Below are 27158 nucleotides of genomic sequence, written 5' to 3' on the forward strand. Positions count from 1 at the left end.
TGGGATATGAGACTTCATTAGTTCTGCACCTCACTGAGCTCCTTCTTTTCTTGAAATGAGCATTTCTAAATATTCACCTGTCTTTAATGCGAACTAAGTAGCATACGTATCTTCAGATTTCCAATAGTGCCCACAAGCATAAACCAGCAGTACTCCAGTATTACTGCAGAAATACACAGTACGTTCCTGCAAGTATAAATCCAGAGACAGAATACATCCCACTAAATCTATTTCAAATTAGGTTGATTTTTATACTTAATATAATAACATATCATGCATATAATAATGGATTGTGCATCTCTTGTTTGCATTTAAAGAGATTCCCAGAAACCGTAAAACTTTTATCCAAACCTAAACCTATATTTGACTTGCAGCAAAATTAGAGTGTACTAGTTCAGGCTTTTAGTTCTGGTCCATATCATCTGTATTATGTGCCTCAGGGCTGTGAAAATACAATTTCTACAATAGTTTCCTCCACACATGCACAAACAAAAGCAATACAAATTTGTCAACATGAAAATGGGCTAAAAGAACTACAATGGGCCAAATTCTATCCTGAAGTCAACACTGGAGCTGCAGGCACTTTTAGTGCCTTTTAAAGTAAGGAGACTTAAGCCTCTCAGTTCTCACATTTGAACAGAGTATTTGGTAAACTTTTTCTAGGATTCAAAGGTTTTGTTTTGAACAACAATGAACTGTGATTCAGTGAACCCAGTAAAAATACTTCACCAAAATCTCTCCAGGTGCTGCAAATATTTGAACCTATCTCATTCCTCTATCAGAAGTTTTCACTTACTGTGTTATATGTTCATATGTTTTCCTTTCAATCTGTTAAAGTTACCAACCATGAGAATAAGTTCTTCAGATTTCTGCTGAAAAATTTTTAGCTTTAACATTTACTGTATTTTTGCAATTTATCACTCTTTCTACCCTAGTACAGCCTGAGCTCTTCAATTTGCTGAAGTAAATATTGGCAACAAATCAAAGAAAGTAATGTTAAGTCCATGGAACGCAATTTTGAACTAACTATGGAAAGCCTGCCAGGGATAGCCATGATGTTAAATGTGTTAGGCTCACTAATTTTCCTATGTGGTATATACGTCCCTGACTATATGCACACAAAGGGGAAAACACAACCTATGAAATGTTATATTGCCTAGTTTCTATAATGTCTTCAGAAATACTCTATTATTCATTTTCTTTCAAGGGTCACTACAGCACTATTTAGACAGAGCTGGCAACCTGACTAATGACATTTGTTAATCTTAGAATCACATTTCTGTAATATTTTCATTAGTGACGTTTTTCTCTTAAATCTGTATTTTCTACAGCATAGTGTTATAGCTTTGTATTATGCTTCTTTGGTTACCAGGAACTCCAGCAGGGCGTTAAAAAATAGTACAATAAAAGACAATTGGGATCCTGCCTGTGATCTTGTCTGGACTTGCGTACATCCACCAAAGGATATTTCCACCAAAGGATGGCTTGCAACATGCTAGGCACAAGCTGTGTTTAATTCAGCAGCAGTGTGGTCAGGACCCTATTAAGCTCCCTGTGGAGTTACTCTGGATTTATACCAGTGTGCTTGTGATTAAGATTTAACCCAGACTGCGAGATCTATCTGTAAAAATTTATCTCTCTCCAATTTCCAGTGGCAGTGAGTTCAGTCTTCTCAAACACTTATCTTCTTTTCCATAAATTGCATGTAAACTACATGCAGGTACCCCAGAGCATATGAACACATTTAATACTCAAGACTCCAGTGTTGTCCTAAAGGAATTGTAATAAATAATGGAAAACCCATGACTTACCAAGAAAAAAAACTGTAATAATCCATGATTCACATTTTCCATCAGATCTATACAGAAAATACAGCCTTGCTGCAGGTGTCATTTCTTGCCTGGAAAACAATCACAATTCATCATAATGATTATAAAATGCATGATTATATAAAACTCCATTTTACATTCATCAGACAACTTTGCTTTTGCAGTTCAGCTTTCATTAGCTAGTCTTGGTCTTCCCATGCTGGATATAGCATGGGCATTTGTAAAAACAAACAACAGAAGAAAATTTAAAACTATACTAAAACTAGTGACCTGCCTTCAGAATCATACAGGAGCTTGGCGCTTGCGTGGTAGGCACAGACAACTGGTCACACTTTGGTCTCCAACAAACAGCAAATCCTCCCAGTTTTTCTCCTGGAGGAAACTTCCCCCCTGCCACCTGGGTTTTTGGATAAGCGTAGCCTGTGATGAAGTCAGCAAGCACCAGCCAAGTGCTCCCGCCCCCACCACCGGCTTCTTTGTGAAAGTGTTTCCCTCATTGAGATGTCTGCCTGTCTCAGCCATCCTCATTCCTCTCCCTTTCCTGCCCGCGTGCACAGCAACTTCTCCCTCACCTCCACCCCTCATCCTCCACTAGCTATATCTTATCTCTAGGAACAAATCTTTGCCCCTCTTTCTCCCACAAGAACACCAAAATCTTGCCAGGTTGGCAGGTAACACACCAAGGATATGAGCTGGACATCAGCAGGTGCCCTGAGTGGGAGCCAGGGTGGGTGAAGATGATGGCTGGATGAATGGCCAGTGTGCGCAGGAAGGGGACGGCAGCTCAGCGGTGCCGGGGACCTGTGGCTAAGCGGTACAGAGCCTTCAGCAGTGGGGTCCTGCACCCCAAGGGAGCAAGGTGGGGACAGGGCAGGCCAGGGGTAGGACCCTGAATCCAGGCCACTGTTTGGCTGGTGGAGTTTCAGGGAACACAAAAAGAAGGAGTAATTCAGTACCTATGGCCAGGAAGGTACTTAAGAGGAGGAAGAAAAGGAGAGAAGGAAGAAGTTGGTGGGGAAGAAAAAAGACAAGGAAGTCAAAATCAAGATATATAGATACACAGATATCTTAGGAGTATTTTAGCTGCCTGGAAACCACTTGCAAACAAAGGACACAGCTCTTGAACCAGGTCAATCTGCCCAACCCAGAATGTTTTACCTTTATGAAATTAGTATTTGAAGCAAATTATTTTATTTCTTGGACAGCTGTTCAACTCACTACCTTTTGCTTCAGTGGCTCTGCCTAGCATTTGCCAAAGTGCTGAGTGAAAGATCATTGCTCATCATAAGATCCTTGATCCACATGAAGGAGCTGTAGCTAAAAATACTTTATTAAGCTAATGATCCAATGCCATTCTTTTCCTCAATCTTGGACTATGTTGCATTTATTTATCCCTTTGCCAGCTCCAGTCTAGATTCCTACCACACATTGTGCCAGGGCCAATTGGAGAGGCCTCGCAGAAGCCTGGGTGAAGATGGATGCCTGTTTCAGGGTGGACTTCAGCAGTACCCACAGAATGAGTAGACAGTTATGCCTTGCAGGTAACCAATAGTTACAACTTGGATTGTCTACAAATAAAAATACCATGGAGCTGGACCTTCTCTCAGATGTATTCCCCAGATAAATGGTAGAAAGAAAAGAGACTAATTAATCCCAACCCATTGAGACAGACATGAACAGCTCCATATCTGAACTCTAGTCTTGCGCAAGCAAGATTCACTAAGCCAGGCAACTTTGTGGTCCTGACAATACAAAAAGCAAGGACTGAATGCTGAAAGCTGCAGTGCCTGAATTGTAGGTGCTGAAATAGAAGCCAACCCCTCCACAGCGAGGCTTCCCACCTGTGCCATTTGAGTCAGAAATCCCAGGAAGGGATGCCAACACCCCCAGCGCCAAGGGGACACATGTCTAGAGCTAGCTAACATGAAACATGGGCAGCAACAGGGTGTCAGCAGCTTCCTTTCACCCCACAGCTGAAGCTCCTTTCTTTGTGTTGCAGAGCACCCTTCTCCTTGAGATCAAGAGCTCCAGAGTCACTCCTGAAGCTCTTCTTTCAGAAACTAGCTACAGATCATTATGGTCTTTAAAAAGCTGATGTGCAGAGATCTTACCATCAGTGTTTTACACAGTAGCCTACTGGATAGAGCATTTCACCAGTTCTTTCCTCTGCCTGAAAGGTTCAAGCTCCCTGCCCTAACCACAAGACATCCCTCCAGGCTCTCAGGTGAAAATCATGCAAGCATTGCTGCGTACCCTGCTGGGACACTCATCTGCAAAAAGTGGGAATCGTTCCAGTCTGTGCTCCACGGCCTACAGAGATGTTTTCCTATCCATTAATTATTCAATGTGAAAATAAAAATCACTCTAAACACTCTTGGAGAAGTATGTCCCTAAAACCACCTCCAACCTAACTCCATTCATGTAACAACTAACAAGCATTAAATGGTAGCCATTGAGTCTTGGTTTCTTTTTCGCACCACGGAGGAACTGAAAACACCTCTCTAAACAAGAGAGACTAACTCCTTTTCCCAAAATGGGTGGGAAAAATAGTTCTGGATTTTTTTGAGCAGGGGATGGAACTGAACCTGGATAATCCACATCCTGGGTAAGGGCATTAATCTCCAGACTTTCAGAGTGGGGGGTGGTAAAAGAAGATACAGCCATAACCTTTGAAAGAAAGGAGCCTCTCTTTGCACCCTTTTCACCATTTATTGATGTTGTCCGTGAAAGCTGGGCTCTGAGAACATCTAGAAGATCTGTCCCATTTGGAGAACTAGTTCTAGATCCCCACCTGGTTTAGATGCTAGGACTCAGATAGCTATGAGCTTGCCCAGCAGCAGAACTGCAGGCAACTGAGGAAATACAAGATAAAAAAAAAAATTAGGCACCACTTGCAAAATCCCCAAAACTCCTGCTCTGATGCTTCTGTCTCCCTGAGGTTCTTAAAACCCATCTAAGTTTTAGGTACCTAAATCTAACTGGAATGTGACCTTCAGCTGCAGATGTCCTGATTTGTTTATGTTATTGAAAAACGCTGACATTTAGTCCAGTGAAGGTGATGAGCTCTGTCGTGCTCACAGTGAGATAATTCATGTCAGTGCTCACAGGCGGCCATTATGTAAAGACTGGGTGGGTGACTTTACCCAACAACAGGAAAATACATACTACCTCATCCTAGCTACCAGTAAGTGTTTGGGAGACCTGTCTCGTTTCCATGTTTCATAGAATTATCATTGGGATTGCTACTAGAGAGACATGTATTGTGTTTGCAATTCCCCTTAATCAGAAGAGAGAAAATGGGATTAGTTCCATAAGGGTTATTACTGTTTATTTCTCTTCATGCTGCTTTTCTGGGTCATGATTTAGATGAAATTTCAGTAAATTTGTGTTCTTTTTGTCCTGGAGACTTTTTCAGACTACTGGTAATCCCACAAAAGCCAAGAAGAAAAAAGAAAGCCCATAAAAATATATACTCTAAAGAAAACAGAACTATCACCAATAAACAACCAAACAAGAGAAAAATGTGAATTCATTTGGAATTAGAATATTCATTTAAAGAGTTTCAAAACAACAGCCTGCTCCCTGCCGGACACAAGCAATTTCCAAAACGTAAAACAGGTTTGGAAGGCGTCATTCAGTTTTGGTGGCATTAGACACAGAGAGCAAGGAGCAGTGGGGTAAAATCAAAATTGACATAGATCAGGAGCACTTAGAACTTGCTATCTATAGAAATGTGTGCTTTATTTCCACCACAGATTAATGAAACACCTCACAAATGTTGTGCATTTGTGGAGAGCACACAGGTTTGTAGGCAGCATACATATTACATTGCGTGCACTACTCCCGTGCATTGCTTTCGAGCATCATCACCAGAGGCTTTTTAAGACTCTGCAGCCATGGAATTAGCTGTGGTATTGCCAGCCAGCTGTGTATCCTCCATGGACTTTGGAACAAGCTATAAAAGTAAAAAGAAAAACATACTTTGCCAGCTCCTCACAAAACAGAGCGAGCACTTTAAAACCAAGTGGGTCCTTTTCCGCCTGGCAAATCTTGAGGTTGGCCTCACAGGTCACCATTCGGGATTACGTCAGGGACCAACCGGTTGGGTTCAGGCAGGCTCGGGTTGGTCTGGCAGCCTGCGTGAAGCAAACAAAAGCCAGACCAAGACAAAAAGTTGAGGGAGTGGGATAGGAGGAAATGAAGACGACTGTTCCAAAGGCTTTTAAATTACGATGGCCATATTGTTGCAATACTATTGGAAAACTAAATGAATTGCTCCCTTCCTTAGCCCCCTCCTGCTGTGGCTATATTTCTTTTAGCTAAGGGCCTGAGTCAGTAAAGATGCATCCAATTTCCATGCAGTCCAAATGTTTGTAATCACTGCAGAAGCCAGATAGAGATTTCAGTAAACCGGGCTTTTGTGATAAACAAGGCTGTTCATTAGGTGGCTCTTGGCCTTTGAAGTTTTCAAGACAACAGAACTACTGGGAGAAGGTCACACATCTACCCTAGAAAGGGCTGATTTCCACAAAATTCTGCTCACCTGTTTTCTTAAAAGCAGAGGACTTTCAGGAGTTTCTGTTCAGGACCCCAAAAGTTGAGGCACCTTGACTCTACAGTCACTACTGAAAAAAAGCAGACTATCTTTATTATGTTTTAGTTCACAGTTACATTACTGGAAAGCCAAAGGTTTTCTAGACACTGTAAAACCACATAATAAAAGCAGTGCACATTTTCTGTAGAAGCCAGGGGCTCTGTAACTTCACAATCTCTGATACAATTTGCAAGGATGCAGCTACATGGAAACCAATTTTTTTAGTACACTCCAGTAAAAATAATCTAAATTTTGCACAACGTTTGAGCTTCACCTGGCACAGGTTGCCAGAATCTCATTGGTAGCGTTCCAAGAAAATGCTACTGGTTACATACGAGATCTATCACCCTTTCTTGAGTTGTTCTGTAGCCATTAAACACCCCATGAGTGCAATGACAGCCATGTAAGCTAGCAAGTTCCTTGTATAGCACAAAGAACTATGTTAAAAGAATTTGAAATCGTAGAGCACGAGAAGCTGTGAATTTCATGGTGGATTCCCCTTCTCTTTGTTTGCCCTCCTTCTCCCCTCAAACACCCAACTTGTCTGTTTAAAGAGCGAGGGTTGTTTTCTGGTTTGCGTTTTGTTTCCTCTTACTTTACTCATGTAATTCGTTGCAGACTTCAGGACAGTAACCCCTGTAGAATTTGCTAGTGGCCCACAGAGCTAGCATAAAATAAAAAGTTACAAGTCCACATAACCTTAATTTTATGGTTATAAGCTATATTTACTGCTATATCATAAGTTTGAAAAGACTGCTAAGTGTTCGGTGTGAGAATGCAGGGAATTTCTCTTAAGTTAGTTTTATGGAGAAACGTGTTGTTAAACTGTAGGAAAGGTTACGGTCCTTTCAAGTCCTCCAGAGCAGAATGCCTATTAGACGTTTTTAGGGTATTTATAAAATACCCCAACCACTCCCTCAGTATCATTCATTGAAATTCAAATTCAGGACCTTTGCTCTGTTCAAGTCCCTTTGGTTTTAACACTGTAAACTAACCTGAGTGAGAACGCTATCAAAAATCAAGGTGGGAGAATTTGCTTTTTAACTCTTGCCCACCTGCCCTTCTTTAACTTTGCAAGTGTTTCTCACCGCAGCACATAAATATGGTGCAGCCCAGTGAGTGTACTAAGCTGAGACTTCATCAGCGGGAGAGATGGGAGTGCTTTTAGTACATCTGTCCTGATTTTACGTGATGAGCCCGGGCAGGATACGACCTCCTGGGCGCCTCAGTTTCTCCACCTGTAAAACTACAATGATAGTAGTGAGTTCCAAACATGCTGAATCCTCTTGTGACCTGCCAAAGAACAAATACTAAACAAGAGAAAGTACTGTTGCTCCACACACCCTTCAGCTTCCCCTTCTCCCCTCAGTCCCTCACTCTCCTCTTTCAAGGCATGCGCCCAATTTGCTGGGTGGCCACACAATAAGCTGGACTAAATGCTGCCTGCAGACAGAGACCTAACGGGATGCCTGTGTTGTGGAGTCAACCTGATCATGTACAGTAAACCCACTGCCTCCAGAAAGTGGATTGGCACTGCTGTTGTGGGACAGGACTGGCCAGGCAGTGGGGACAGGGTCAGAGGACACTTGATCTGACCTGTGTGGTTGCTACAGCCCTGTCTGTCCTCTGGATGTGCTCCTGACGTGCGGGGTGGGGGCTGCGGGGCTTGGGGCAGAGATGGCAGGAAAGACAGAAACCTGGCACTGAAGGCTATGCACTGCCCATGGGTACTGGGCACCCCATAGCTCCTTGGTTTCGTACACAGCTCACCTCTGTCTTTTTAAAAATCTTCTCCTTTCTTATATCCACTTTTTGAAATTATGTTTGTCATTCACATCTACTGCAAATGATGAAGTTTCTCTCTTCTCCTTGCTGCGCACGTCATTTTTGCTTTAATTCTGCATTTCATTTTTATAGGGAACAGTTTATTATTTTTCACAGAATGTCAGAAGGATCTCAGCCTGAAACAAGCCTTTGCAATTCAGCCTACAGTGTCATTTAAAACAGGAGAATAAATTGTGTGATGGAGACACTGAAGAGCAAATGCTTTCTGGCATTAGTTGTCTCTTTCAGGCAGCAGGGTTTTCTAGAGTGCAAGGAAAAATTCCTTTTATCTTCCAACTACAGAGTTCGTTAGCAGCATCTTTTGATTTTAAATGACTGATAATCTACTCTCCCAGTGGAGGTCATTAAAATAAATTTTAGATCGGTCAAACAACCCCTTGAAGTTCAGTTTACCTTCTGCCAGCTTGTCCTAAAAAACAGTAATGTCACGCTGCAATGCCCTCTGCTGGGAGACGCGACTTGGAGCTGGAAGGAGAGCTCCCAGTTCGTGTCCTCAAGCAAGGAACAGATATTTGCAATGAGATGGACTGGATTTTCACCTTCTATGTGAAATCCTGACCCCGCTGAAATCAGTGGGGTTCTAGCTTTTAATTTTCACTTTGCCCTTAATCATTCCCCCTTTCGAAAACCGCACTGTTATTAACTACACTGGAAAAAAAAAGGTTTATTTCAAGTCCAAATGAAAACCTCATTACTGACTTACAGACATGAGGATCTTCTTTTAGCATTTATTGAGCTCCTAGCGAGAGGTTTTATAAGGAAGCTTTCAGCTGCAAAAGACGTTGTTCCTCTTGACATTCTTCTAAGTCATTTTAACTGTAAAAGCCTGTACAAAATCACACATGCAAATAGCATTCGTGTTACACAGGTGTGACTCTGCCTAACATGTATTTTCACTGAACAGGATTCTTGTACTGAGACAAGGAAGCCAGGCAAATGTTATGCAGTAAAGCAAAGGAGTATATCTGGAACCTGATGTGTGAGAACACCAAACCTGTCAACTGCCATCTCCCACTCCCTCTGAGATGCAGCTTCCTGAGGCCTGAGGAAGAAAAGTCTGAATCGGCCCTGCTGAGGAGTGGGATACTGGTGTGGAGTACACACAAACGGCAATCTTCCCCCGCACATGCATACTGGCGCTGCGACCCCATGGCTTACAGGCTAGTTATTCCCAGCTCACAATTCATCTGGAGAATCAACCCTGAAAAATATTTTCCAGCCTTGGCAAGGGTGATGTAACACTATCGCTGCTTTGGTTTCAGCTCCCATGTCCCTCAGCTAGGATGGTCTTGCGTGTTGTTTGTCTCTCACCGCAGCTGTGCAATGGGCAGCAAGTAGGAAGGATTTTTCCACAATAGCCCCCAGTCCTCTCTGCTGGACGCCTGCTCCTTACTACTCATGTTCCACAGCTTAGGTCCTTCCCGGCAGGCCAATTATTTTATATTTACTACTACTTATTATTTCTATCTTTTAGATGGAAACATTTTTTCCTTGTGATGAGAGGTTTCCTCTGCATTAACCTGCTTTACCACCGTGTGCCTCCCTCTGCCCTGCTTTACAGGGACAGACACCCTTGGTGCCAGAGAATGCAGGTGCAGTAAAGCCACACAGTGCCTGGCAACACCATTTTTATTTGAAGTTGCACATAATTATCATTGATTTGGAAGTGTGACCTTCTTGATACACAGCCTTACAAGCTAACCGTTTTTTTCCAGAAACAACTTTACAATGTTTGTTATGCCCTCACGGAGATCGAAATGTCATGGTTATAAGCAGTTTTCAAGACTATGCCAGGTTTGTTAAAAGGCCCCCAGACAAGTGGGTTTTTGCTTTGTACACTGTCCTGAAAACCTTCTGCTTCCTTTGGTAAGCACCACAATGTCGCACTCGTTTGAAAATGGGCATGTGTGGCTACAAACATCCAAAAATATGTTTACCCCTGACAGCAAGGGCTCAGATTGTCACTCTGGACACTTACCTGCTCTTCTCAGGAATATCTTCCTTTGCAAGAGAACTGGGTATCCCAGGGACCAGGTGGTGGGTGCTCACATACCCTAACCCTGAAATGATTAATTTGAGGGACGGTTGAAAGTAACTGAAAGTTGTTCCAGTCTTGATGCCAGTCTGGTCCCTCATGGGTGAGGCAGCTGTGCCAGAAAACCGAACTGAAAATCCACCCTCTGAGCTGGCACCTTTGATGGAAGGATCGGCAATGAAGTCCAAGACTGGATTGGCCTCCAGTTTATACTGCCCTCTGATCCAAGGCTGTCTCTCAACATCACAAACGAATAACGTTATATGAGGAATCTTGCACACGCTGCTATTTTTGCTGCCAAGCCGTCTTTCCAGAAGTTGTCTCCCAGTCTGATATCTCTACACAGAATAATTTCATCCACAGAAATGCTTGCTAGTGGTTAAATTATGGCCAAGAATCTACATTCAGCCTGAATTCGCTCATGTTGATGCACTGTACCACTACTGGAAAATAAGTGTGGTGTCACTCAGAATGATATTGTACTGGAGTGTGACCAGGAACAGGATTAGAGCAATATCCTGTGACTGGGAGCAAGAAGTTGAACGGGTTCTACATTTGCTGGAGGCAACAGAACACCTTTGTGAGAGGCAGGCACTGTGCTACCTCCATCACAGCTTCTGGGGCAAAAGATGGGAAGACAGACAGGACTGCAACACGCCGTCACCACACCAAAAAGAAGAGTGCCTCCCTGCATTCCTTTCCCTCCTGGCTGGCAGCAGGTAGCACTAGGAAATGACAGCTTTGGTATTCCCTGGCTCTGATGACCTCTATGGTCACCCAAGCCCTGGAGAGTTCATCATTCAGAGAAGAGGGCTGAGGAAAGCTCTGCTCAACCTCAATTAAGGCTTTCTTTGGTTCCCAGAGAAAAAAGAGGAGGCAAATTAACATCCTGCCCCAGGAAGCTTTTTTGTCCTGATGACTGTGGTGGCTTTTGCCAGTTTTATCAACACGTCTGAGAAAGCTTGCAGTAGCTTGAGGATTAGAGAACATGATGGCTTCCACCCAGGACAGCCTTCCAGCTTCCTGTCCTCTCTTCCTAAGGACACACTGAGAAAGCATCAGAAAAAAAAAAGCAGCAGCATCATTCAAAGTGGTCATTCTGTACTTTTCCAGCCCTCAGCAGTCAGTAACCTTTCTGTTTGCACCAATATAAGCCCCAAGCCGTCAGTGGGAGACATGATTTGCACAAGCAAATTCACTCATTTCCTAAGAGAGGGCAAAATTCAGGGAGTGACTTCAACTCCTTTCTCCTGGCCACAGCTTAGCTGAAGGGCCAGTATGTCAGATTCACCTCAGTGTTATTCCAGGGACTGGTCTGGAATCAATTTGACCCAGTAAGTCTCTTTGATTGCATCATGCCTTTCAAAAGTTTTGAACAACAAGGATCTAAACAGCAGGCAGCAATCTGCACAAAAACAATCTTTGCAGTTTAAGGAATTTTTAAAGGTCTGTGCCTCCTTTTTTTTCTTTTGTTTTTTTTCTTTTTTGTTTCAGATGCTTTCCAACTGAGCAAATGCTGCAGCGGGTTCATGGGAGAAGGCCTTGAGGCACCCCCGACTTTGGCACTGTTATCCCATAGACACTCCATACATTTTTGGCACCTTGCAGCAGACACATTGACAGCCACAGGATTGATGGAAAGGGAAAGAAGCTGTTTTGCAGTCAAAAGAGAAATGTACTCGGATTTCTAAGGCCATTTGAAAGAATGCCAGAGTGATACTGGATTTCGGCATTCTTAAGCTCCTTTAAGATGATGCAGCAAGTGGTCTTTTCCACATGTGATGATGTATTTCAGGACAAGAGTTTCTTCAAGATTTTCCAAGCCTGTGGGCTCCTGATCCTTTTTCAAATTACAGAGATGATAGCATACCAGGGAGAACTGTGATTAGTTTAAACTCTCCACAGCTGCGAGAGATGAATGTAAAAATTCCATCAAAAAATCCTCTTCTTCTGGATTGAATTTACCTACATGACACCGAGTCCTGACCAAGGGACCACTTAAAAGACCTGGAGCAGCATCAACACTATTTAGTTTCTTCCATCACATCAACCCAGGGAAGGCTCACAACTGTTCTACCCAACACATCTCCCCCAGCAGCACTGCCATGATACGGGCTGGGGTATTAACGAAGCCCCGAGATGCATGGGGAGGAAAACGGAACGATGAAATAAAAGCTTAAGTACGAGGGAATTCAAACAGGGCTTGCAACTCATTACTTGAAGTGCCAGGAGAACTGTAAAACACCTTGTAACCAAGAGGCTTTGCTTGGAGCTGTTAAGGACTGCAGCCCCCACTTCATCACAGGCTGAAAAATTTTGAACGGTCTTGGCAACAGGGGGGACAAGCACCGAGCTTTCTGACAGCTGACCTGAGGAGACAGCAATGCTTTGTTTTGCTTAACAGGACCTCTCTCCCTCTCTCTAAATTGCTTCTTTGGGTTTCTAATCGAATATAATAATGCAACTACCTGAAAGGAGGTTGTAGAGAGGTGGGGGTCGGTCTCTTCTCCCAAGTAACAAGCGATAGGATGAGAAGGAACGGCCTCAAGCTGCACCAGGGGAAGTTTAGCTTGGAGACTAGGAAAAACTTCTTCACTGAAAGGGCAGGCAGGCACTGGAACAGGCTGCCCAGGGAAGTGGTTGAGTCCCTATCCCTGGAGGTATTTAAAAGACAGGTAGACGTGGTGCTTGAGGACAGGGTTTAGTGGTGGACTTGGCAGTGACAGGTTAATGGTTGGACTTGAGGATCTTAAGGGTCTTTTCCAACCTTAACAATTCTATGATTCTATGAATATACAGCATTCACCTCCCATCATTTGTCTCGAAGCATCGGCATTGACGGAGCTGGCAGTGGGCCCACCTTGAGGCATTTGACCTTCCGCTTGTCTCTGAAGACGGAGGGGGCCGGAGCACGCACTGGAAGACCAGTGACTGATACCCCCTACATTTATCTGGATTTGTTAACGTGGTGATAGGCAAGACCCTGTTTTATTGGACTTTCCTCAAAAATGCTGAATAAAGCGCAAAACAACAAAAAAATAAATCCCGCTTGCTTAAGTTGTCTCTTTGTCAAGGGAAGGGAGGCCTGTAGCACTACTGCACGAAGCCCCAGAAACCCGACAGCCAGGTGGGAGGGCTGCAGCCTCAGCACCTCAGCTGAAACCGGCCCGAACCGGCCCGAACCGGCTGGACGCAGCTGCTCCGGGGGGTGCCAGAGCCTGGCCCCGCGGTCCCCGAATGCGGTAAGGGATGGCTGCTCGGGAGCGTAACTGTTTTTAAGGGGGCAAGGGCCATTCTCTCAACAAGTGTTTCTAATCTATGCAAGGCTTCTCCTGCAGGGCTTAGAGAAGTGTAACCGTTTCTTTTTGCTCTAAGCAGACCGATATACAGCATACTGGACTATATTACAAATACATTAAGCATAAACTCTATTTTATGTCTTCCACTCCACCCCGTGAGGAGGCATGCCCTAAATACCAAACCGTAATCCTCACAGCTGTATCAGGTAACGTTTCCCCAAAACGTTCCTGACGGCGGCCTGAGGCGTTCCCGCGGCGGAGGGCCCAGCCGCGGCGGGAGCGCGGCTGGTTAGAGCTAGGCTGGCGGGGAAAAAAAGCGTCAGTATCTGTAGTCGTGGCCGAGTGGTTAAGGCGATGGACTAGAAATCCATTGGGGTCTCCCCGCGCAGGTTCGAATCCTGCCGACTACGGTTAGAGCGTAACAGCTCGGGGACGATTTTGTTTGGTTTTGGCTTTTTTTTCGCCCCCGTCATCCCTGCCTCCCGGGGCGGCAGGCGGGGCGGGCCGGGCGCCCGGCTGCGGACAAGCTCCACAGGCGCCCCACCGGCACCCCCCACACCCCGCCGGCCGCGAAGACTCCGCCCCTTGCCGGCGCTGGGCGGTGCGGGGCCGCCTTGGCAACCGCTGGCGGCGGCAAGATGGCGGACGACTTGGACCGATTACTGGACCAAGTGGAGAGGCGGCTCTGCCGCCTGCCGGGGCGGGGGGCGGCGGACCACCACCGGCACGGCGACGGCGAGGAGGAGGAGGGGGCGGCGGCGAAGGAGGGCAGGTGAGCGGCCCTGCGTCGGTCCCGGCGCCCTCACGCTCCCCCGCGCCGGGCGGGCGGCGCTGGGCTGGCGCGCAGCCCGCCCTCGGGGGCGGGAGGGGGTCGGCGTCCGGCGGGGCCCCGCAGGAACCGCAGATACTGAGGGTCGGGAGCCGAAACGCTGGGCGGCGGCCAGCGAGTATCCCCTGTCGTCCTTATTTTTAAACGCCCAAGTCGTGTGCCAGCGAGCTGAGTTACTTCAGATAGTCTTTGTCTCTTGGGAGTATCCCAGCCTCGGGTTAAATATGGCGTTAAAAGCTGCACTAATTTGCTCGTGCGTTAGGATCAGGGGTTACTTAGCTCTATGACTGACCTCGCGAAATATGTAAAATATGTATGAATCTTGCAATTTAGAGCAGGAAGAACTTTAGCAGTAGTATTATCAAACATTTTATTCCGTTGATACTTCAGTCGGTTATGTATTCTGTTCATACTTTTTCTGTTAACTGTTATCTTCTACGGTAAGCGCGTAACTTACACTCTACACTTTCATGTATGCACCTCAAATTTGACAATTTTCAAAATGATGGTCTGAATACCAGCAGTTTTGGTCGTGACAGGGTCACTGCTGACGGTACTGCCAAGCGGTCTGCCACACCGCTGCCGACCCTCAGGTTTCCATCCTGGCCCTCAGGTTTCCATCCTGGCCCTCACAGGTGTCTTTGCCTGCCCTCAGGTTTCCATCCCGGCCCTCAGGTTTCCATCCCGGCCCTCAGGTTTCCATCCCAGCCCTCAGGTTTCCATCCTGGCCCTCACAGGTGTCTTTGCCTGCCCTCAGGTTTCCATCCCGACCCTCAGGTTTCCATCCTGGCCCTCACAGCTGTCTTTGCTTGCCCTCAGGTTTCCGTCCCAGCCCTGACTGGTGTCTCAGACTCCGGTTGGAAGGTCTGTGGACCAGAGGGGCTTGGCCAGATGTCTCCGTAGGTGGGCTGCTGAGCACTTACCCAACAGGCATCTCAGAGGCCCAGGCAAGGATCTTGTAGAGCTAAATGACTAATACAAGACCAACAAGCCCACTACCTTTGGCCACATTACTGGACTTCCCCATTGTTTGTGTAATAGTCAGATGAGCACCTAAATTTAGTCAATTACAATATTTTAAAACATCACAGTTTTCTTCTTTTTCAGGAGTAGATTTTTTCTTGATTGGTTGATGCAGCAGTACTACAGGCCTCCCTTTCTTTGACAAAGAGCTAGCAAACAGCAGACTTGAGTGACAAGACTCCTCACTTGAGTGAAAGCACAGTGCAGGTGATGTTTCTAAACACATACAATTTGGCAGGAGTTCCTTCAGAACCCCTGCAGTTGTACAGCATGAGAAGAGAGCTCCCTCTGACCTTTTTATATTCCTGCTGCTGAAGATTAATGTGAAAAATCAGGGCTGTCCAATTCCTTGCTCAGTAAGTGCAGTATGAGTTACATTACCATAGTTTTATTCAGAGCTGGAAGTAGTTGGAAATAAAAGAAGCAAGCAAAAATAAGACCTATGATGGGACAGTTCAACAGGTACTGAAAGGCGTCATCCTGCAGTTTACATCTGTCCAGTCATGATTTGGATGGCCTACCTTAGATACTACAGACATATTAGAGGAAAAAGGCTGTAACTAATTTTATGTTTTAATTTACAATTCTTAGAACTGCTCTGGTCATGCTATAAAATGAAGGCAAATTTGTTTCTTTTTCAGATCAGCTAAACTGTTAATGAGTGCTGGCAGCAGTGAAGAAGATATAGACGACATTATTGATGAAATCTGTAATGACAGCAGCTTTGCCAAAACACCTCTGGTGAGCAGGAGTCTGAAGAAATGCAGAACAGATGAGGTTCAGCGATGGAAAGAAAAGCACCATAAGCTACAACTGTTTTAGAGCAAAAAATGAACTAAAACAAGCTGTAGGATAAACTTGGAAAATAAAGCAGAAAGGAAAATGCAACAATCCTATAGTGAGGAACCGGAGAGGTATAAAGAGATGGTCTTACCCTGGCAGTAACAGACAATCAAAGGAAATGCTAGTTGAAGACAGAGCATAGTGTCAAATATCACAGAATCACAGACTGGTTGGAAGGGTCCTCCGGAGGTCATCCGGTCCAACCACCTGCTCAAGCAGGGCTACCTAGAGCTGGTTGCCCAGGACCATGTCCAGACAGCTTTTGAATATCTCCAAGGACGGAGACTCTACAGCCTCTCTAAGTAACCTGTTCCAGTGTTTGACCACCCTCACAAGAAGTAAAGTTTTTTCATATGTTTAACTGGAATTTCTTGTATTTCAATTTGTGCCCATTGCCTCTTCATCTGTCAGTGGGCCCCACTGAGAAGAGTCTGGCTACGTCTTCTTTATTCTTCCCCATCATGTATTTTTATACATTGATAAGATTCTGCTGACCCTTGTCTTCTCCAGGCTAAACAATTCCAGCTTTCTTAGCCTCTGCCTGTACGTCAGATTGTCTAAGTCCTTAATCACCATTATGTCCATTTCTCTTTTGTATGGGGCTGTGAGGCCATATCTGGAGTAGTGTGTGCAGTGCTGGGCTCCCCAGTACAAGAGAGAGATGGAGCTACTGGAGAGCCTCCAGCAAAGGGCCCTGGAGATGATTAAGAGACTGGAGCATCTTTCGTATGAGGAGAGGCTGAGAGAGCTGGGACTGTTCAGCCTGGAGAACGGGAGGCTCCAGGGGGATCTTGTCAATGTGTGTAAATACCTGATGGGTGGAGTAAAGAAGGGGCCAGACTCTCCTCTGTAGTGCCCAGTGACAGGACAAGAGGCAATGGGCCCAAACTGAAACACATGAAATTCCATCTGTACAGAAGAAAAAACTTTTTTTACTGTGAGGGTGGTCAAACACTGGGACAGGCTGCCCAGAGAGGTTGTGGAGTCTCCGTCCGTGGAGATTTTCAAAACGCAACTGGCCACAGTCCTGGGCAAGCTGCTGAAGCTGGCCCTGCTTTGAGCAGGGGGGTTGGCCTAGATGATCTCAAGAGGACCCTTCCAACCAAAATGACTCTCTGATTCTGTCTCACCAGTGCTGAGTACAGAGGAAGGATCACCTTCTTCAGCCTGCTGGCAATGTCCCTCCTAATGTAGCTCAGGATGCTCTTGGCCTTCTGTGCTGCGAGGGCACACTGCTGGCTCATGGTCAACTTGTCAAGTGACCACATTTCCCATGGTTTTCTCTGCGAAGCTGCCTTCCAGCTGGTCAGCCCTCAGTGTGTTCCGGTGCATGAGGGTTATTCCTCCCCAGGGGTGGGAGTTTGCATTTCCCCTTAGCTGAACTTCAGGACATTCCTCTCAGCCCATTTCTGCAGTCTGTTGAGGTCCCTCTGAATGGCAGCGCAGCCATCTGGCATACCAACCACTGCTCCCCATTTTGCATCATCTGCAAATGACTTCTGTTGTTCAACAGCAGGAGATGGAGATGAAGCTGCAAATTTACATTGTCAAGACAGAGTGACAGAAGTCATTGAAAATAGATATTCATTTAGGTATCATCAGTAGAAAATTGTGTTATTTATACTTCATAACCCCCTGTGCAGATTCTCTTATTTTCATAAGTGAGGTTGGTTTTGCTTTGTCTTTGATTTCTTACAGAGTGGCTAAATCTGAACCAACAAAAATCACTTATATACCACAATACGTATGTCTGAGTGAGAGAGAATTACATCAGTAAATTTGTATAATTTTATCATTTTATATCCCTAAGACTTCCCATTTAAGATCTAGAATTCTAGTATTCTACAATTCAAATAAACTGTGTTATGTGCAGCAAATAAGAAACTTTTCAAAGACACTTTATCTTTTTGAATAATATAAGTCCTTGGTGTGTTTTCAGTAAAATAAAAGCTCAAAAATATTGAGGGAGAAGGTTCCTAAATTAAAACTGTTTTTAAAAGCAAAACTATTAAAAAGAGGACATGAAATAGTAAGTCTCAATTGTAAAGTCAAAGTGATCATGTGGTGTTGAATTTCTTCAGGCAGAGCTGGGAATTCAGTATAGGAAGAGAAGCCTCGTTCCTCATTCATCTGTTACTTCAGCAGCTCTTGTCTCAAAGAGCCTCATAGAAAGCTGAGCAAGAAAATTCCCAAATTCTTAGTCCCCTTCTTCTGTGACTGAGTTTTTCCGGCTCCTGCTTATTAAGTAAAACAGAATATTGTTACCTTGCTGTAATGCTGCCTTTTATTCTTTGATTGCTTTTTAAATAGAAATTGAAGTCTAACTCTGCAAGTCTCACACCTGAAAGCAATAGTGCTGTTGTACAGGCTCGTAGGAAAAGGTAAGTGAAAAATGTTTTGGCTAGTTGAACATAGCTTAGTCAGTCTAATAGTATTGCTACTGTTTAATCTGTGTTGACATTAACTAAGAAAGAAACTGAGTATTTAGAGAAGCATTCTTTTTAAAGAAAAACAAAGATAATTTTGAGGAATTACTAATGTGCTTTCATGTGGTCAAAATGATTTATTATAAATTTATTAATTATTTAAGTTATTGAACAATGGCTTGCTTTGCCTTATGGATATACACATTTATCAAATGCTGCAATGTATAGTCCCATGTATATTTGGTATAGAGTGGTTGTCATGGAGTTTTTCTTTGGACACCTTGGCAGTGGAAATTTTAAAATTCTATAGTTAGTTAGCATTTGAATGCTGTGCCTATATTTAATAAATATTACTTTAGCAACACCATGCTGTTAAATTAGGAGAAGCATTGTACTACTTTCTCCAAAATGTTTTTCTGTAATTTAGTATTTTTTAATGAAATCCATATAGATGCTGTCCAGTGTACCTGGGTGGAAGCTCTTCACCGTATGGCATAGGAACAAATGTTTCGAAAAGGTAGGAAATGTGAAAAAAATGTTCTACTTGCTTTATCATTATTTTTATTCATAGCTGTGTTTCTGTGGTGCTACAGAGTTCTGTGTTTGAACTGGACAGGACAGCCCTATATTTATCTAAACATGTGGCTGCCTGTAACTGCAGTTGAAGTCAGCTGGTCCCTTCCAGTCCTCTGTGATTGACCACTAGATCTTTTGTTCATTTGAGGAGTTGAAAGATGTGTGCAAATGAGACATGAGACTCCAAAATCGGTAACATGTAGTTAGGAAATTGCTGCTGTAGAGTATTGTTATATTTCCCTGCCTCTCTTCAGCTTTCGATGTGATGCCGAGTATGTGACTTAAATCAGTGGGCTGGTTTAAATCAGCCCACAGCCTGAACTGAAAATAGCCAGAGTGCTTTGCAACTGCAGCTGAACTTAGCAGGAGAGGTACTTGAAAGATTTATCCCCAACATCCTATAGAACATTATTGCATTTCCATGTGGGATTTTTTGTAGTAAGTAATTATGCACTTGATGCATATTTGGATGCTGGTCAGGTGCCATACCAGTGAGGAAGATCAAAGAAAATATACAAAGAGATTATCAGTTTATTTTTTGTGTTCAGTGAGGTTAGGAACCTGTAAAAATAATACGTGATCATATAGTTAAAACACATACCATAAAGAATGTGCCAGAGATGTAAAAAAATTAAGATTACAGGGTCATCTTGCTTCTAGTATTTCTGAGTGAGCGCTCTATTTTAAAACAGTTATGATCTGTGTAGCTTCTCTGATTGTAATAAGCTCTTGGAGCTTTCTGTTCTTTTTTGGCCAGAACATGTGATCAGCTACGTTGCACTGCTTGCGACTTCCACGTGTCACTTTTTAATGACTACATCTGGGATCAGTCCTGTGATTATCTTTTCTTCAGGTATGTCTGAGGTGGGTTTGGTATTTGTATTGTGTTACTGTGCTTTGGGGCTTGATAGGAACAGGAAAGAAGAAAAGTTGTGAGCACTCCTTTGCTACCTAAAAAGGAGCATGTGTGCAGCCTGTTTGGTGATGAGCTGGGAAAGTCTGCAGGGAGAGGGATGCGACATCTCTCATAATCTGTTTTCATGCCTTTCCATTTCTTCCCCCATCACTCTCCCTCTCTGACTTTAAAAAGAATTCAAGTTCCATGGATCAAAAGGCAACTTTACTGCTGAAATAACCAGATAGTCTGTGTGATGGGTTGGCCTCTGGTGTGCCACTGCAGGATGCCTACAAAATAAATGCAGACTGTTCAGCATGTACTCCTCACCATACCTTCAGTCATACAGACTGTGAATGTTTCAAGTCAGATTTTCTTTTTTCCAGTATCAGGTATTATGCTGTCATGTTCAGTGAAAATCAGATAGTTTGATTTCTTAACAGATTTCTTTTTGAAGCAAGGTTTGATTAAATGGAGGGGTGGGATTTTTATTTTCTTATTATATTGTGATGTCTTTGACTTTAATTATTTCAATTTTTTTTGAAGACTTCAAATTAAGAAGTTCTTATTTCCAGTTTCTCTAAAACTGTATCTAATGCCAAGACTTAGTGAAAGGTAGTGCAGTAGGCATGCTCCTCATACAGACATCGAATTTTAATTCCTCTTATTTTAGTAAAGTCTCTGTATGTGCCCGTTAACTGATGGAGGTGGTGGATGTGTTCAGAGTATGTGCTTAGCCACCAGGGGGGTGTGACAGCTGGAGCAGAGCAGTCATGGATACATCACCTCCTTTTCCATTACTTTTCTTGTATTACATGTTAGGTTTTCCCTGTATTTTCCTTCCAGTTTTGAAATTCGTATTACTCTTCAAAATGTTATTCTCCCGTTACTTAAAGCAGCATTAAAAATACTGTGCTGTACTAGTCTCTTGAGACAAGTTTGGTAGCTGGAAAGGTTAAATGAAAATATGATTCTTTTATTTACTCGAAGTCTAAATTATTCTGCTTCTAAAATCTTGAAATTAATCACATTAAAACAAAGACATGAAAGGCATTAGTATCAGATACTCGTAACATTGATTAAAATCTGTAATCTTTAGCAAAATACTTAGCTATTTATTTTGACTAATCTGAATTTTAAAAAGCAAACTTGAAGATTAAACATTTGCCTTCCATGAATAAGTGTCTGACCTCTTTTTCTAAAAATTCTTCCTTTGATGTTTGGTTTGGGTTTTCTTTATTTAGCTGGGCTTGTTAATGTTGTTTTTGAGCAATTCAGTGGCTAGTGATTGATGGCCAGGAGGAGCTCATGAGAGCAGGGATAGTTAAAATCGTAAATTTTCATTTGTTTTTTCAAACAACTTGTTTTTGTAATAGCCATGCTGGTTTTCCATTTGTTGTGGTTGAGGCTTGCACAGGAATTATTTGTGGTTTGATGTACATTCTTCTCTCTGATGGCCGTTTCATTTCAGTCACTGTAACAACCATCCTGAGTAACAGTTCCTGGTGAAAAGTTTAACTCTGTAGTTGTACCCATTCTGCATAGGGCTTTTTACGTTAAGTTTGATAAGATAAATACATTTTTGGATAAATTCTTAACACAAGAATTAACTCAGCCTGGTTTTCTTCCCAGCTCTTTCTCTGGAGGCTGACATAGGGTCTCCAAACCCAACAGAGAACACTGTTTACAAAAACATCAATCTCCAGCTGATCTGAGAATACAGCAACTACACACCAAGACTGCTCTCAGGAAAGGATTGTGTTCAAAACAGAGTTTAAATATATCCCTAAATTAATTCATAATAGTGGTACTCAGAAATGTTCTTAAGAGCTTTTCTGAATTGAAATGGCCTCATGAATCTTTTTTCTTAAAAAAAAAAAAAAAAAAAGAAGCATGATCCTAAACTGAATTCACTTGATTGGCAGGAATAACATGCCTGAGCTCAGTAAACTAAGAGCGAAGATGATAAAGAAGAAAGGAGCACGAGCATATGCTTGTCAGTGCAGCTGGAGATCCATTGATGAATTAACTGACCTCCAAACAGACCAGCAGCTTCGGTGGGTTTGTGGTAAACATGCAGAATGAAGTCCTCTTGTGTGTGGTACCTACTTGTGTGGAAACAGGTCATGAACTCAATTTGTTTCCCACGCAGATTTCTGAGAACAGATGGAAACCTGGATACTTATATCTAGAAATAGATTATAACACCCAGACTTCAACCTGAAAACTTTTTTTCAATATAACTGTCTTGCAAGCAATATGTGGACTTGAATTATTAGAAGAAACAATCAATTTGGAGGCTTTCTGGAAGCTAAATGAGGTTAAACCTCATACTCAGTAATGTTAAAGAATGGAAGAGAAAATTGACAGATTTAGGCATGGGACTTGAGACTGAACCTCATATCTAGCAGAGAGCCATGTGTGCAAAAATCTTTTACCATGTGTGCAAAATCTTGGACTCAAAATGGTGGGTTGGGATGCAGCCCTGACACACAAGCGTATGAATTTCTGCACGGAAATTAATACTGCTATTCTGCTTTGCTCATAGCTGTTAATGAGCAAGTGGTTGTAGATGTCTTAAAAAATTACTGCGAGATCAGCTCTCACCTCGAAGGTTTCAGCACACCCCAAAACTTTACTTTCTTTTACCCACCAGTAGCCAAAAACTACAGGTGCTGGAAATTTCCTTCCAGTTCCTACTGCTTTCTTCAAAGCACTTTCTGCTGACTAAAGACTTCTATCACAGTGAATTTCTTGGACTTCCTTTCAGCCTTCACTGCAAGAGGTAAAAAAATTATTGTGCAATTATTAAATATTGTGCAATTTTAAAGGGATTCTGAAGAGTATATGACTCTTCTATCAATATTTTCAAGGGAAAAAAGGCTCAGGCTTTTAAGAGTAAGAAAATATATATCCCCACTGATGTTCAAATTTGGATTTTTTTCAGTTTCACTTAGCTTTCACTTCAGCTTCACTTCAAAATACTACATATTCAGAAAATGTAACTGTCCTGTTTCAACACACTCCCTTCCCCCAGTAACGTTGTAAAACTACTTCCAGTATCATGTTACTTGGTGAATTGTCTTGATTACAGTTAATGTCACTATAGTTTATGAGCTCTTTCTTTTCATTATGTATAAATAACACAGGAGATGGATTTGGGTTTTGGGCAGGCAGAGAGGAAGGAAAGGATTACCAGTCCTAGCAATTACTACGTTGAAAAGTGTCTCAAAATGGGAAGTCTGTCAGTATTTTTGCTATGCAGTATGTGATACTGTACAGATAAATTCAAAATTACTTACTTTGTGCAATTCTAGCTATACAGAGGCATTTCTTTTTTTGTAAAGTTTTGCTCATGACCCTGATCTGTACATTGTCAATCTGTTCTTTTTCTGAGCTTTTCCAAAACAATTTCATGGTCTCTCTTATAGAGGTCATCTCTCAAATCTGTCGCTTTGTCTGTAACCCTCTGAAAGAGCAGATCCTGGTAGTGACCAGAGGCGTAATGTACTCTGCATCCTGCTCACCTTCCCCCTCCACGAGTGTTTTTTAGAACCTGCAGAGGACCAGCAGTGTGCCTGGGAGGACTGACAGTGCTTACGTACGCAGTGCTTCGGTGTTCTAGAGTGCGTGCTCCAGTGCCACATGCGGCCTTGCTAGTAGGTTCAGAGGTGAGTTCGCTTTGGAGAGGTGCAATTTGGCATAATGGTATAGACGTATTTAGGGTCATGTGTTGTTTTCAATGCAATTGGTGTTTCAGGCTAAAATTTCAACTGCTAGAGTCTAAAACTGCAGGTTCAGGAGACAGAGAGACCCGGAGACCAGTTGATTAATGCTCAGCCAGCTACTGGAGAGGTCTGCTTGCCTTTCTGTCCTTTGTGAAGAGATAGCGCCCGTGTGGACTGTAAGCAGTAGGTGTTCTGGCTTTCCTTCAGGTGGGCCTGAGCGATTTCCATTCCCAGAGAACATCAGTGCTAATGGTAGGAGAAGAACCCAGCAGTAGCATGTAATTTATTAACAAGCTCTAAAGAAGAAGAAACCAACTTTCCATTCTTCTTCTTCTTCTTGAAGAATGCATTTCAAAAAGCGCTGAGTTGCCTTGGCTTGCCTGTTCCAAGGCCATTTGAAACTGGTGACCAAGTAGCCCCACAGGATGTTCTTTCGGCCTGGATCTGCACGGGAACTTGTGTCACAATGTAAGGAACAAGTTAGACTTGCAACCTGTGAGCAGGAAACAGGGAAGATCCTAACACCCATCTCAGTTCGAGAGACGAAGTCTTATGTGACTTGGAAAGGAGCATGTCTCCTGTACCCTGTTTTAAACAAACCAACAGAAATAGTCACCCCTTCTGGACCAGTTTGCACTACCAAGCGTGGGGAGCAAATCATGTGGAAACAAAAGTTCAAGACATCCGTTCTAGTGATTTTTATGACAAGAAGACAGCCTGCAGCACATGAAAAGTGGAGGCTAGGAAGGACTTGAGACAAAAGGACTAAGAGTGTAGGAGAAGTAAAAAGGATTAACAGTAATATCTATTGACAACATTAGTCAGCATTTCTCCTAGGTCACCTCGTCCCTCAGTCTTGTTAGCCTAGAGAGTTGTGGAAAGAGTTCTCTTTCTGGATAGAGATTGTTGTCAGGCGATTGTGTCACTAACGCCATTAAGACTGCACTCCAAGAACTGAAAATGTTAGAAGATAATGTTAATTGGTAAATGTAAGTGGAAACCTGTGCATTCCCGTGAAATCATCGTGTTTATTCAAGTGTAGTTACTTGTTTCTGGCCATGGGCAGAACGGTGGGATTTTAGACATGTGCAGAAATAGTGCTTATTGTATTGGTTTTCATTACAGAAATTAGCATATTTCTAGATCTAAGAATAGTTACTATGTCATTAGATATAATTATTTTGTTGGAAAGAGGAGTGGTATTAAGTATTTGATTTCCCTTCCTTTGCTTTCTTCAGTTACATGTTACAAACCACTCCAAAGTCCTCAAATGAAAAGAATGTAAAGAAAGGTAAAATTAGAGCTTGAATGTTCATTTGATGTAGGTATTGTAAGATTGCACAAGGTTTTCAAGATGTAGCCCAGATCCTAAGTGATATTTCCGTGTCGGTTATCTGAGATAGCAGGGATTATGTAAAGAATTTTGTTTAAGAATGCCATTCAGCTGTTGTCAAACGGAAGTACTGGAGAACAGTTTTGCTAAGTATAAATGTGACCATTGTTTTCCTCCCGTTTTTTGCTTTGGAAGAAATAATACCATTTCTGTTTGTGAAATGGGCAAGGTGAAAACTTGAGACTTTCATTTTGCTTGGGTGATATGCTTGGAAATTTTCTAGCCTGCAGCATTAGTCTGTAGCAGATCCCTCAACAAAACAAAAGCAATGAAGGATGGCAAAATGAGAATCCACGCAAAAGCATTCACTGGAAATGTAGTCAGTGGTTTAATGTCGTCCCAACTTTTCTGTGTTCCTTCAGTACCTCTGGATACAATCCAATTCTGATGTACATAGTACATTTTGAAAGCTTGTCTTTATCAAATTTTAATGTGCTGTTCTAACTATATCTCAGTTGTTTTACCTGCAAACTATGGAGGGTGTCCAACCTGGATGCTGACTATAGCTCAGAAAAGTAATTATTAGGGATCTTGCCCTGCCATAAAATTTAACTTACAGAAGCTTAATAGCATTACAGATGGCAAGCTCTGCACTGTATAACACTGAATAAATATTTTGTTTTTCTGAACGCCTATTTCAGTTTTGTACTGGAGGTATTCTGCAAACGCTAGGCACTGGAAGCTGCCACTTGTTGAAAGACTTCTCACTTCTCTTGTTTCCTGACGTCTTCGGGTCCTGTAGCCAGCACATGTGGTAGTCACACAACAGGGGAGGGACTGTGTTGGGAGCTGCGTAGGCAAATTTTCCTTCCTGCCAGGCTCTTTTCGCACAAGACCCGACCACTTTTGTCTGTTGTGTGGCACCCGATAACCGCAGACAGGCCAACCTGGAAGGGGATGGAGTAAAGGAGTGTCAGGTGCTGCTCGTTTGCAAGGGCCGCATGCTGCCTGGGACTTCACATGTGTGCTTCGAGGAAAGTATATTTTTCAAATGTTGACTCTTCAATAAAAGGAAAAGTTAGAACAAATCTGAACCGTGTGTTGTGTAAATTCTGTTGTGTTGTTCCTATCCAAGGGAAGCCTTACGAAAATTATGTAGGACCATGTTTTCTCTGTCAGAATGGTTATGAAATGCCCTTAATACAAAAATGTTGCCCAGCTCATAAGAAACAGTAAGTACTTGGATGTTTTCTCACATCAGTGGGGATGCAGCAAATACCCGAGAAGTAAATGCGCTTTAACGTTCCTTACCAGATAACATGAGGAGAGCGCATTAAATGATAGAGAGCTCATAAAGGTGGATGCATTTACCACGTTTCTTGGATGTCTACTTGGAATAAAAGGGGGAGCCAGCTGCTGTGGAAGGTGGCCGATAGCTAAACTCCTTGCAGAGTGGGATGCTGGTACCTCTGTGCATCAGTCAAGGCAGGTTCTGACAGGCGTCACACTGGTCACTTAAAAGAGGGAGATCAATCGAGAAACCGCAGCATTTGCTGTCCCCTGGATCTTGCTGTAGAAAACCGTTCTTAGTACCAGGAAGAAGTTGCTGTACGTGTGGGAGTTGGAAGAAATCTTGTTTCTCCATCATGAAGAAGTGCTGCGTGGCATACATTAGAGTCACAGACCCAAATATTTCCTATACACCATTCTGAATCTGGACTGCAGGCGTTGGTGCTGTTCAGGCAGTAGTTACTTCCCAGGCTTAGTGGGCAGCGTGGGCTCGGTGAGAACACACAGAAGACACCCTCTGCCTCAGGAGTACTCCAGACTTACCTTACTCACGACTTGCAATGTCACAGCGCACCGTTAGAAGGTAGTGCCCATGTACGTTTAATTCATGTTG

General features: G+C 43.1%; 1 protein-coding gene and 1 non-coding gene across 4 annotated transcripts; both read left to right on the forward strand.

The window, feature by feature from the left end:
* The first annotated feature begins 13930 nt into the window (after positions 1-13930).
* Positions 13931-14012, forward strand: TRNAS-AGA (transfer RNA serine (anticodon AGA)). The gene has a single exon. It is a non-coding gene; the product is annotated as a tRNA-Ser (tRNA).
* A 206-nt stretch (positions 14013-14218) lies between these two features.
* On the forward strand, positions 14219-26337 carry CFAP418 (cilia and flagella associated protein 418). Of its 3 annotated transcripts, none has more exons than XM_087749337.1 (7): positions 14219-14374; positions 16096-16195; positions 18608-18678; positions 19175-19240; positions 20057-20152; positions 22120-22251; positions 23626-26337. In XM_087749337.1, exons 1-7 carry the CDS (start codon positions 14241-14243, stop codon positions 23657-23659), a joined length of 633 nt encoding a protein of 210 aa, XP_087605463.1. In that variant the 5' UTR covers positions 14219-14240; the 3' UTR covers positions 23660-26337. The 3 variants fall into 3 exon arrangements, with proteins under 3 accessions (XP_087605463.1, XP_087605453.1, XP_087605470.1); XM_087749327.1 differs by lacking the exon at positions 23626-26337 and adding an exon at positions 22347-22983; XM_087749344.1 differs by lacking the exon at positions 23626-26337 and having other exon boundaries at positions 22120-22983.
* The last annotated feature ends 821 nt before the right edge of the window (positions 26338-27158 follow it).

Source organism: Nipponia nippon, unplaced genomic scaffold, assembly GCF_047370975.1.
Source record: "Nipponia nippon isolate SJK-2023a ecotype South Korea unplaced genomic scaffold, ASM4737097v1 scaffold_1, whole genome shotgun sequence".
In the NCBI taxonomy this organism is placed as follows: domain Eukaryota; kingdom Metazoa; phylum Chordata; class Aves; order Pelecaniformes; family Threskiornithidae; genus Nipponia; species Nipponia nippon.

What these genes read in the sequence shown, in the direction of transcription:
- CFAP418 (XM_087749327.1), top strand. Translation starts at nt 14,241, where the DNA reads ATGGCGGACGACTTGGACCGATTACTGGACCAAGTGGAGAGGCGGCTC. An exon ending in GCGGCGGCGAAGGAGGGCAG is followed by an intron (nt 14,375 to 16,095) that starts GTGAGCGGCCCT and finishes TTTCTTTTTCAG; the next exon opens with ATCAGCTAAACTGTTAATGA. An exon ending in GCTTTGCCAAAACACCTCTG is followed by an intron (nt 16,196 to 18,607) that starts GTGAGCAGGAGT and finishes CTTTTTAAATAG; the next exon opens with AAATTGAAGTCTAACTCTGC.